The sequence below is a fragment of the Labeo rohita genome, chromosome 13 (genome assembly GCF_022985175.1).
Source record: "Labeo rohita strain BAU-BD-2019 chromosome 13, IGBB_LRoh.1.0, whole genome shotgun sequence".
NCBI classification, from domain to species: Eukaryota; Metazoa; Chordata; class Actinopteri; order Cypriniformes; family Cyprinidae; genus Labeo; species Labeo rohita.
The window spans coordinates 29,452,419-29,465,464 of NC_066881.1; the positions used below are offsets into that span (position 1 = coordinate 29,452,419).

The 13,046-nt window shown below is 34.1% G+C and overlaps 1 protein-coding gene across 9 annotated transcripts in view; it reads right to left on the reverse strand.

Annotated features, from left to right (window-relative positions):
* Nucleotides 1-703: 703 nt before the first annotated feature.
* lrrfip2 (leucine rich repeat (in FLII) interacting protein 2) overlaps nt 704-13,046 on the reverse strand; it is a 34,038-nt gene continuing 21,695 nt past the window's right edge. For 4 of the 9 annotated variants that reach the window (XM_051126321.1, XM_051126323.1, XM_051126320.1 and 1 more), the window contains 13 exons: nt 12,812-12,856; nt 11,445-11,579; nt 11,046-11,117; nt 8,171-8,341; nt 7,912-8,004; nt 7,542-7,634; nt 4,850-4,951; nt 4,230-4,362; nt 4,097-4,146; nt 3,899-4,019; nt 3,737-3,816; nt 2,004-2,108; nt 704-1,739 (listed from right to left, as the gene is read on the reverse strand). In XM_051126321.1, the coding sequence (XP_050982278.1) occupies nt 1,629-1,739; nt 2,004-2,108; nt 3,737-3,816; nt 3,899-4,019; nt 4,097-4,146; nt 4,230-4,362; nt 4,850-4,951; nt 7,542-7,634; nt 7,912-8,004; nt 8,171-8,341; nt 11,046-11,117; nt 11,445-11,579; nt 12,812-12,856 (1,311 nt within the window). In that variant the 3' untranslated portion in view covers nt 704-1,628. The remainder of the gene's footprint in view (nt 1,740-2,003; nt 2,109-3,736; nt 3,817-3,898; nt 4,020-4,096; nt 4,147-4,229; nt 4,363-4,849; nt 4,952-7,541; nt 7,635-7,911; nt 8,005-8,170; nt 8,342-11,045; nt 11,118-11,444; nt 11,580-12,811; nt 12,857-13,046) is intronic. The other 5 variants (XM_051126322.1, XM_051126327.1, XM_051126325.1 and 2 more) reach the window with 3 other exon arrangements.

The following is a 13,046-nucleotide window of genomic DNA, read 5'->3' on the forward strand; positions in this document are numbered from 1 at the left end:
GCAAAAACAGTAAAATTGTAATTTTTTACTATTTAAAATAACTGTTTTGCATTTGAATATATTTTAAAATGTAATTTATTCCTGTGATTTCAAAGCTGATTTTTTAGCATCATTACTCGTCACATGATCCTTCAGAAATCATTCTAATATTATGATTTGCTTCTCAAAAACATTACTATTATGTTGAAAAAAAAGCTGAGTTCAGGTTTCTTTGATGAATAGAAAGTTCAGAAGAACAGCATTTATCTAAAATAGAAATCCTTTGTAACATTATAAATGTCTTTATCATCACTGTTAATCAATTTAAAGCATCTTTGCTAAATGAAAGTATTAATTTCTATCATTTTGTACCACTAATAGCATCGAACTGAATGACAAAAAAGTATTAGTTGACTCAGTAGTTATGCAGTGAATGGGTGCCGTCAGAATGAGCCTTCAAACATTTGATAAAAACATCACAATAATCCACACCATTTCAGTCCATCAATGCATGTTGAAAAATTGAGGCTTTTAAACGGCTTTTATCAGCTGTTTAGACTCTTGTTCTGATGGCACCCATTCGCTGCAGAGGTTTAACCCCACTAAATTTCTCCAAATCTGTTCTGATGAAGAAACAAACTCATCTACTCATCTTTTAGGTGAAAGTATTATTTTAACGTCAACATAATGCCACCCTAAAGTCTAAAAATAATTACTAAGAGAGTTGAGTTTGTAAATTGTGTAGTTTATTTACAGTATACTTTGCAGCTGCTTTAGTCACAATCACTGTGCGCATGAAGTGTCAGACAATTGGTTTCTAGTGTGATTAAAAAGTTGCACCAAACCTGAATACAACAGCGTTGTGAAAGGCATCATGTGGCATTTGGGACTTGAATCTGAAATCTCACAATGTCACAGTAGAAACATCGGTCTCTTACTGGGAGTTAAAATCAATACATTTAGTGTAAAATTGATGTAGTCCATTGTGACGAAGCACTTCAAAAAAAACACCTAACAAAATTCAATGTGCCCTGCAAACAATCACAATTCATGAATCACCCACCCATTCATACTGCATTCATTTACACATTTATTTTCAAGAAATATTTTAAATATTTGAAAAACAAAACAAAAACACTTAATTGAAACCATAGCAGACATGATTGATTCTCTATAATGTTCAACTCATGGCTGTACCCTTTATTAAACACATTAATGTTTTTTTTTTGTACCGGTAGAAATATATGCTTTTCCTGTATAGTGTTATAATGCATAAAACCCTCGTCCTCCCTGTGAAGGCACATTGTTGTGTAAGCATTTACATGGACGCCGAGGGCCCTGCATGTCGATTTACAGTTTAAAAAGCGCTTTTATACTCGTGCAACTTACAAAAGAGGAGGGGGGAGAAAAAGCACCCAGTCCGAGCAACGAAACCTCAACGGCTACTGTGATGTACCAAGCTTTTAAAAACAACACAACCAACAGAAGTACAATATTCTCAGGTTCAGAGAAGGTTTAGAGATTTCCTCGCTCATAATGTTGCCTTAGGGTGTAAATCTGTGTTTTACAACATGAGGCGAGGAAACAAGGTAAAGGGCCTGCAGATCTGTTTTTGGTGTCCTACTATAAGGTGTTGGAGGAGTCTCTCTTCACTGCTGGGATAGAAGAGCGTTTCTGTTTGCTTTCATCTTCTCCAGCCGCTTTATGAGATGGTTGTTGGTCATTTCCATTTCTTCGATCTTGTCCAGGGCTGTACGCAGCTATGAAAGGAGAACGGATGTTTGAGAATGACTCGTCTTGACTGTGACTGCTAATATGAGATGAGTTTAATCTACTTCATGTTTGGATTTGGCATCAGGTACTATTTTTTTTTTTTTTTTTTTTTTTTTTAATTAACAGATATTTTCCGTAACTTTTCCAGAACCAGACATCAGAGATTTAAAATGTCAGGTTATGATTATGGGAACTCTGATGGCATGATATTCATGTAGGTCAGTATCAGAGATTCATGGTTGGGTTCATACCTCCCTCTGGAGTTTTCTTTTCTCTGCTTTCAGTTCATCTTCTATCTTTTCTGCATTATCTGCTGAAGCTTTGTATCTGGACACCTGTCCTTCAAGTCTGTTTACCTGCAAGACACATACAAAAATGTGCAACAGTTATGCAAATATTCAATTACTTATTAAAAGAATAAATTAAAAGTATAAAATTAAAGTGGCAATATTTTACTATTAAAATAACTGTAATTACTAGTAATTAATATTTTAAAATGTATAAATCATTTTAAAATTTACTTGTATTAAATTTTATTTTAAATTTAAATTATACTTTTTTTTAAATTCTCAGCAATAGCTAATAAAATGTGAATCACCACTGAAAATAATGAGAATTGCACAAAAAACTAATATATAAACACACAAAAATGCATTAAACTGGTCAAAAGTTACAATATTACAATATTACATTGTTACAAAAATGTCTGTTTCAAACAAACCTTTTTTCTTTTTACTTTCTATTCGTTTAACAATGCGGGAAAAATGCATCACAGTTTCCACCAAAAATATTCAAAAGCTTTGTTCAACATTGATAAGAAATGCATCAAAAGAATAAATTACATTTTAAAATGTATTTAAAGAAAAATATCTATATATACACACTACCAGTCAAAAGTTTTTTAACAGTAAGATTTTTAATTTCTATTCATTAAAGCCTGCATTTATTTGATCCAAAGTACAACAAAACAGTAAAAATTTGAAATATTTTTACTATTTAAAATAACAATTTTCTATATATATTTTATAAATATTTTATTTTATAAAATATATTTTAAAATGTAATTTATTCCTGTGATCAAAACTTAATTTTCAGCATCATTACTCCAGTCTTCAGTGTCACGTGATCCTTCAGAAATCATTCTAATATGCTGATTTGCTGTTCAAGAAACATTTATTATTATTATTAATATTATTATTATCAATTTTTAAAACAGCGGAGTATTTTTTTTCAGGATTCTTTGATGAATACAAAGATCCAAAGGTCAGCATTTCTCTGAAATAAAAAGTTTTTATATGATTTTATCATTTTTTTCCAGGGAAAGAAATTATAGAAATGAATACTTTTATTTAGCAAGGATGCTTTAAATTGATCAAAAGTGATGATTAAGACATTTATAATGTTATAAACAAATGCTGTTCTTCTGAACTTTCTATTCATCAGAGAAACCTGAAAAAATTCTACTCAGCTGTTTTCAACATAATAATAATAATAATAATAATAATAATAATAATAATAATAATAATAATAATAAATGTTTTTTTGAGCAGCAAATCAGAATATTAGAATAATATAAGGATCATGTGACTGGAGTAATGATGCAAAAACTTCAGCTTTAAAATCACAGGAATAAAGTACATTTTTACAATATATTAAAATACAAAACAGTTATTTTAAATAGTAAAAAAAAAAAAGAAAAAACTTATTTGAACTTCTGTTCAAAAACTTCTTTAAATTAAAAGATTATTTTTTGTTCACACAGAACAAAAAAACAAAAGATTCTTTCTTTATAAACTAAAAAAGTGGAAAAACATGGACATGGAAAAAAAAAAAAGATCACTTCTTATTGGTCCTAAGTAGGCTTCATTTTCTGTGCAAAATCTACAGCAATAATACTTCTGTTGCATTTTATAGTACTGTTATATACTATTGTTATATAGGTAATTCTTGTAACAACTTAATTTTGTTCCAATTACAAACTCACATTTTGTTCCATCGTTGCCATTTCCTGTTCAGCCTTAGAGAGCTTGAATTTGTATTCACTTATCTGTCTATTGGCGTCCCCTACAGGAAACAAACAGTATTAAAGTAAAGGGAAAATGTATGCAGACTTAAGTGTGTGCATAGCATGCGTCCCAATACGCACTCTGCATCTCGATAATATGCAGGTCAGTGCCGTTCTCCATTCGCTCTCCTTCTGTGTAAACACTGTCGATCTTTGAGTGCTTTTGTCTTTCTTCCTCCAGCTGCATCTTCAGTTTTCTGATCTACAAAAGCACAGATGTGTCACTACAACTCATCTATGCAAATAATCCATTTTTAATCACTTCATACACACTCATACCTGGGACAAAAGTTCATCCTTTTCATCCGCAAGCTTTCGTAGTCTTACATCTGGATTATGAATACCAAAACAAGCATTATTCCATTGTTTCATACTAATATATATAAGCTTGACAGTTCATGCAGAGACTCACCCAAAGGTCCGTCTCCCGCTGACTCCAGCACCTGCGCTGCCTCTTGTGTGACCACAGTGATGCCTGAGGTAGGGGACTCGTGGCTGACGTCGCCGTTGGGCGTATCCTCGGGTATGATGACCAGCCCGTGTTTCTGCCATAGCAGGACAGTCACAGTGAATTAAAGTCTTTTATAATGGACACTACCCATGTACACACTGCAGTACTGTTGTCACTCCTCTTCTGGACACACCAAAGCTTGGGATTTATGGGAGTCATGAACTCACGAACAACTCATAAAAATTTCACGAAGTGATAACTGAACTTAACAACAGCATAGTTGCACTTCCTTCTAAGATGCCTAGGACAGATTCTAAAACAGAACTGCAAGTCTTTATAAAAAAGGTCATCCCATAATGCACTGTGATGCAAGGAAATGGTCAATAATAAATCAGCTCAGATAAAATAGCTCAAATTAAAAGTAAAGTACTGTTATGTCATGCTCAAAGTTTGCAGTGTTTACATGGCCAGTGATATGCAGAGAAAACTAACATAAGCAGCAAACCAGAACTTTCCATTCAACGATCTGTTTATTGTTGATACAAGCTTTCATCCTGTGCAGGAGCACTTAAAGGACGTACCTCTCCCATTCGGCTTTTCCCCTTGAGGTCAGCCAGCTCATCCCTGAGCTCATCTCTCTCACTCCTAATGCAATCAAAGTATTCTTTCTGTCTCTCTAACGCCTGGCCACACGAAGGGCAGGAAAAGAGAGAGGAGTGAAGAGAAAGTAGACAAAGACACAGCAGAAAACACACAATGAACAGTCTTCAGTTAAGGCTGGGCAATATCTCCTGTGTGTGTGTGTGTTTTTGAACATTTGGGGTCAGTAAGACTTTTAATGTTTTTAAAGTCTTTTCTGCTCCGCGTTTATTTGATTAAAAATACAGAAAAAACAGTAATACTGTGAAATATTATTGCAATTTTAAAAAGCGTTTTTTTATTTTAATATACTTCAAAACAGAATTTATTCCTGTGACGCAAAGCTGAATTTTCAGCATCATTACTCCAGTCTTCAGTTCAAATCATTCTAATATGCTGATTTATTACCAATGTTGGAAACAGTTGTGTGGCCTCATATTTTTTTTGGAAACTGTGATACTTTTTTCAGGATTCTTTGTTGAATAAAACATTTAAAATAACAGCATTTATTTAAAATATACATTTTTGCAACAATATACACTATCATTCAAAGTTGGGGATTATTCATTCTTTCCTTCTTTCTTTCTTTAAAAGAAATTAATACTTTTATTCAGCAAGGATGTGTTAAATTGATAAAAAAGTGATTAAGATGTATATTATTAGAAAAATAATGTTCTTTTTAACTTTTTATTCATTAAAGAATCCTGAAAAAAGTATTTCAGGTTCCAAAAAAATATTAAGCAGCACAACCGTTTCCAATATTGATAATAAACCAGCATATTAGAATAATAGGATTACAGAAATAAACTATATTTAAAGTATATTAAAATTAAAAACTGTAATTTTAAATTGCAATATTTCATAAATGGAACTCTGATGAATAGAAAAGTCTTCTTTAAAAAACATAACAAATCTTACTGATCCCAAATCTTGTATATAACCTTTTTTTAGCTTTTGACCTTTGATATACATTAGGGGTGTTGAAATTAATTGTTGCGTAGATGCTTCATGATGCGGATGTGGACGATTCTGCGTCAATGCAGTAATAGACCATAATCGTTTATAGCCTACTGATGTCATTCGCAAACGCGCTCTGAGATCTGGGCACATTTTGGGAAAACCAAGCTTAGTGCGAGAAAAAAACATGATTATGGCATTTTTGCAACCTCATTGCACAGGATATGCACTGTTATGCAATTTGGAATACAAGTACGTATTAGATGCACAAAACTCACGTACTGACAGGCTTTCATGTTCACATTGTGTTTCTTTTTCTTGAAGCTCGCGGTCGCAGTTAAATGCACTTGCATCTCTCAATACTTTTCTGATACAAAATTGTGTAAACAGTCACTTATGTCTTCAGAACAGGACAAAACATCTGATATGTCGAAACAGATCTGTGCATTACTGTGAACGCAGTCTATTAAAGCTGCCACTGTCTATGATCTCATCGGTAATAATCAAACGGCAATAATGCTGAGGAAAAGAGAAAAACCCATAATTATGATTGTCTGTAAATGTTCGGATACTTGAAGCACTCTCAGATACTGAAAGTACTTTTTGCTTATCACTTGTAATTGTCTTTTCCCCCCTTTATTACTTTATATTTGCTTGTATGTTTTAAACTATATTTACTTGGTTAAATTTTTAACAATTGTTTTAGTTTATTAATTTGTAATTATTTTATAAAGTAGCCTGCTTATATAATTTAATAAATACTTGTATAATTTAATAAAAATGCACAAAATAAAGTTGATATAAGCATGATGCATTGTGATAGCGAATCAAATCGCTGACATGATAATTGTAATGAATCAAATCGTGAAACCAGTGCCGATTCACACCCCTCATATCTGTGTATTTGCAGTGAATTTAACTTTTTGAAGTAATTTCAAGACGTTTCCTACAGCTTTCAATAATAATGATACTGACATTGACAGTACATAACAAACAGCAATATGTGTACATGTGTATTTATTCAACCATCACAGATATTTCATATATTGCCCAGCCTTAGCTTTAATAACAGATGGCAGGATGAAAATAGACCATGCTGACAGATGAACAGTGCAGGAAGTGAAGGAGTGATGTTATTAGTCTGTGTAGCACTTTTCTTTCAATCATCTTGAGCAATTCACTGATTTCCATGCAGTAGTGAGTATATCACAAGTTAAACTAATCAATCTTCTGGATGTAATATATTTTCATGCACTAGTATGTAGATTCAACAGTTTTCAACTCTATTGTGTGGTACCCAGCACTTCTGGTGTACACAGGTGAGGCTAATGGGATACCAGCAGAGTGCAGCACTGTGCATTTACAATTTTTTTTCCATATATTGTGCATAAATCCATTCAAACAAAAAATGATGTAAGAATAAGTAAGAATATTTTTATGCACAATCTACACTAATACATTTTCCTTTTTTTATGAACAAGCTCCAAATGTCTGAATTTTTACATGCATATTTTATTAGCCACACATCAATCCTTTATATAAATCAATCCTATACATATAATTTTGTTTATATGTATGAGGCTGCCTGGCAAAACTAAAGTTAATAGATGACTAAGAGATGAAAAAACAGTTAATTTTTGCCAATCGTTTCAAGCAGCATCTCCTAAACCGTCCTACCGCAATCTTTTTGTCCTTCCAGTTTACAGTTTCCTGCAGGTCAAACACCTCTCTTGTGAGGTTATCTAGTTTTTGCTGAATTTTCTGGTTCTCCTGCGTAAGCGTTTAATAAAGCAAAAGAAGAGGAAAAAGTAGAGACAACAACAAAGAAGCGATGAAACAGAACACATGAAGGAAGAAAACAGGAGGAGAGTGAATGATATAAAGACTCTGAACCTTCCTATTTCATCCATGAAGAACATAAAGCACACTTTCACTCAGATTTAATTGGATTATTCTGCAAAAGCTTTCAAAACATTAAGTCTAATGCAAATGTTTGTAATGTTTTCATATGAAGTGGTCGATAACTCATTTCTGTTCTGGGCTGTACCTCGATAAGTTCATCTCGCTGACGGATGCCCTCCTTCATCTCCTCTAGTTTGTGATTTAGGACTGAACATGTGTGCTTCTGCCGCTCTAACTCCTGTCAATCAAAAAAAAAAACACATTCACATCATAATCTGTATAATATTCCAACATCAAATAAACGTATCAGAAATGAACCTGGGTCTGTACATTGTGGCAATGCTTTTTTTTTTAATCCAATCAAAAAGCAGTTTTATTTTCTAGAAACTACTTATTATAAGCACCTTTGATCTGTCTTCTGTTTCTCTGCGCAGCTCTGACATTTGCTCTTCCATCTCCTCGATGACGTCTTTGAGTGTGTCCACTTGGTAGATGAGGTTGGCCTTTTCGTTGTCCAGCTGGGCGTTGGACACCATGGCTTTCTTGTACTTCTCCTCCACTTCCGACAGAGAATCCTGATCAAAGGAAGGAAAAATCCTTCACACAAATGTACTGGAATAGTTTTACACGCTACAAAACCACTACAAACCTTTGTGACAGGCAAATAAACAAAGCACACACTGAACACTGCACTGAAGTTTAGATAAAAATGTGATGTACAGGTAAAAACTGAACTAAATATTATATATAAAGCTGAATAGAAATTTTTAAGTCAACATGAAATGAAAATGGTCCCATTTACTTATTATAAATGCATGTTTTCCTGGTCTTACTGTCCACTTTTCTTTGTAACGCATCCATAAAGATAATAGTTTGCTCCGCCTCTGACATTACTTTCCCTTATCGGCTCCCATCCAGGTAAACTACTGTTCAAAGGTTTATGATCGTTTATGTTATTATGCTCACCAAGGCAGCATTTATTTAAAATGTACAGTAAAAACAGTAAAATTGTAAAATATTATTATATTTTAACAGTTTTCTATTTAAATATACTTTAAAATGTAATTTATTCCTAATTTCAGCAGCCATCAATCCAGTCTTCAATGTCACATGATCCTTAAGAAATGTTACTGATCACAAACTTTTGAACAATAGTATATCTAACACCAACATTTTACAATCCAATAAATTCTTAGATTAAATCAAGTCCTTAAACAGGTTGTTTGCAGCATCTCATGTTGACTTTAACACTGAAAAATATATCATCAGATTAAAAAAGAACCATCCATGTCTATGTCACACTGAAGGAGTAGTTCACTTCCAGAGTTAAAGGAGAAGTCCACTTCCAGAATAAAAATCGACAGATAATGCACTCCCCTCTTGTCATCCAAGATGTTCATGTCTTTCTTTCTTCAGCCGTATAACGGACTGGTATGGTGCTCTGATTTTGAACTTCCAAAATGCAGTTTAAATGCGGCTTTAAACGATCCCTAATGCGGTTGTAAACGATCCCAGCCGAGAAAGAAGGGTTTTATCTAGCGAAACGATTGGTTATTTTCATTAAAAAATACAATTTAAATATTTTTTAATCTCAAACGCTCGTCTTGTCTTGCTCTCCCTGAACTCTGTGTATTCTGCCTCAAGACAGTTAGGGTATGTCAAAAAACTCCAATCGTATTTTCTCCCTCAACTACAAAAATCATTTCAAAATCATCCTACATCACTGCAGAAGTACCGAGCCAGTCTTTGCAAAGTGAACATGCAAAGAAGATCAAACACCCTTAACAAAAAAGGTAAAACAGCAATATAGGACGATTTCGATGTTTAGGGAGAACATGAGATGGGAACTTTTCAACATACAAAAACAGTTCGGGCAGAACAAGACAAGACGAGCGTTTGACATTAAAAAGTATAGAAATTATATTATTTTTATGAAAATAACCGATCGTTACACTTGATAAGACCCTTCTTCCTCGGCTGGGATCATTTACAACCGCATTTGTGATTGTTTGAAGCCGCATTTAAACTTCAAAATCGGGGCACCATATCAGTCCATTATATGGAGAAAAATCCTGAAATGTTTCCCTCAAAAAACTCAAAAATGTTCATGTCTTTCTTTCTTTACGGCTGAAGAAAGAAAGACATGAACATCTTGGATGTCAAGGGGTGAGTACATTATATGGCAATTTTTGTTCTGTAAGTGGACTTCTCCTTTACAATTTCCTGATAATTTACTCACCCCTATGTCATCCAAGATATTCAAATCTTTCTTTCTTCAGCTGAAAAGAAATTACGTTTTCTGAGGAAAACATTCCAGGATTTTTCTCCATATAGTGGACTTCAATGGTGCTCAACAGGTTGAAGGTCCAAATTGCAGTTTCAATGCAGCTTCAAAGGGCTCTACACAATCCCAGCTGAGGAATAAGTGTCTTGTCCAGCAAAACAATCAGTCATTTTCTAAAAAAAATATAAAAATTTATATACTTTTTAACAACAAATGCTTGTCTTGCACTGGCTTGGCCTCACACGTTACATAATCATGCACACATGATGTAGGCGAAAGTATTGACCCGCTAGAGCAAGACGAGCATTTGTGGTTAGAAAGTATGTAAATTTTTATTTAAAAACAAACAAACAAACAAACAAACTATTGTTTCGCTAGATAAGACCCTTGTTCCTCACTTTGGATTGTGTAGAGTCTTGTGCAGAAACTGCACTGAAACTTCAATTTGGACCTTCAACCCGTTGACCACCACTGAAGTCCATTATATGGAGAAAAATCCTGGAATGTTTTCCTCAAGAAGCTTATTTTCTTTGCGACTGAAGAAAGACATGAACATCTTGGCTGAATAAATTATCATGAAATTTTCATTCTGGAAGTGAACTTCTCCTTTAACTCTTGTCTGTTCATGTGCAGTTCCTCCACAGAGTCAAACTGATATCAGGATATTCAAAGGAAGTTCTCCAACATCCAAATGTGAACTGAACAAACACAAATCTTCACACAGCTACAGCTGATTAAATGCGTGTGTCTGCAATCCTCGTCCATCTTCTTTATCAGCAGCTGGGAGTGAGGCAGAAGACTTCCATGTGACTTTAGGTCTTTGGAGCAATTACTTGTTAAGGTAACATGACTGTGGGGTGAACGTGACTGTAAAGAGCTAATGTAGTATGTGACAGATTCATGCAAGGCTCATGCTTTCAGACTAAGGAGTGCTAAGAGCCTGGTGTGTTAGTGGAGAATGTGGAAAGGCATGCATTGAGCTCAGGACCCTCTACCTTCAACTCTTTAAGACCCTGCATGTATCGGCCCTCTACATCCTGAATCTGGTCCTTTAGATCATAGATGTCCTGTTGAGATGGAGGAATGAATCATGGGAAAGGTATGGCATTCACTGAAGGTCAGAGCGGTGACCTTTGATTGTACATTCACACAAACACATAAAGGGAGAAAGCGCTTCCCGAAAGGCATTCAAACACAAAGAGGAAAGAAACGAATGCATTAACAGACACAAATAAAACTGTGAAATGAACACAAGTGGATTCTCTGAGATCAGATGCATTCAATAGGAAAGTTTGATGCTTTATGTTCAAAAGCAGGTAGATTCATCTTGGTTCAAGAAATACCTGTGCAATCTGGATTACAGTTTGTGCAATGGAAATTAACAACATAATTACCCTTAACTCGCTGATAGAAGCCTCTGCATCCATAATCATGCTTCCAGCATCTCCACTGCCTCTTCTAGAGCTGGTGCCTCCCAAAGTGGCCAGGGCAGCTGCCGAGAGCGCTGGGGTGGCACATCGAGAGGATGGCTGGAGGAAATGAGCACAAAATATCCATCAATAATCCATCAAAAAATTATTTACCTTAACCACCTGTTGGTTAAATTTATTTGCAAAAATTAAGTTCTGAGAAAATGTATTTGCAGATGCAACTTAGATATTTTATATTTACTAAATGTGACTCAAGTTTCCGAATACCATTGTACATCACTAAGAGTTTTAATGACTGATACTTGAGTTTCTTAGTCTCTTATGATAACCAGTGCTGCATTTATCTGATCAAAACTATAGTGAAACATTTTTTTAATCATTTTGAAAATCTAGAATAATTTCTAATTATTATTAATATGTTGAAAACAGTTGTGCTGTTTAATATTTTTGGGGAAACTTTTAACATTTTTTGTGGAAAAATATTTTGTAACCTTTATTAAAGAATTAATTTATTTAAAAAAAAATCTTACTGTCCCCAAACTTTTAAACAGTAGTGTATTTAATAATTATAACTGTATCACTTAAACCTGATATCTGGAAATTTTACTTGAATTTCCTGATAATTAACTCACCCATATTTCATCCAAAATGTTCATGTCTTTCTTTCTTCAGTCGAAAAGAAATTAAGGTTTTTGAGAAAAAACTTTTTTTCTGCATATAGTGGACTTCAATGGGGACCAACGAGTTGCAGGCCCAAATTGCAGTTTCAATGCAGCTTCAAAGGGCTCTACACGATCCCAGCTGAGGAATAAGGATGTTGTCTTTTGAAATGATCAGTCATAAAAAAAATAATAATAATAAAATAAAATAAAATTTATATTCTTTAACCACAAATGTGTCTTCATACATTACGTAATCACACTGGAAAAGTCACACTGTTAATTATTTGTCTGTGTATTTCCTATTCCTCGGCTGGGATCGTGCAGAGCCCTTTGAAACCGCATTGAAACTGCAATTTGGACCTTCAACCTGTTGGGCACCACTGAAATCCACTATATGGAGAAAAATCCTGGAATGTTCTCCTCAAAAACCTTAATTTCTTTTCGACTGAAGAAAGAAAGACATAAGCATCTTGGATGACGTAGGGATGAGTCAATTATCAGGTAATGTTTATTCTGGAAGTGAACTATTCCTGTAAACACTGACTGAAAAAAACTGAACAAATACAGACCAACTTTCCCCTAATGAGAAGAGAAACATTAACTTGGGTCTTAATTATATGTCAAATATCACAACACAGGGAAGTGGAAAACAATCTCTATTCCTCTTACCCGGCTGTAGGTGTCTGTATACTGCTTGTCACATTTCTCATCAAGCTGAAAAAGAAGAATTAGTCTCATTAGTTACTTTTAGAAATACACACTTGTTGCAATCTGAATGGCCATTAATGGGTTTTGCCTTCATCCTGAAGTAAGACAGAAAGAAAAAAGTTAGTGGGACGCTACTTGCGGTAGCTTTAGGCACACATCATGCCACGTAACTCTTACGATTTAACCAGAAACCATC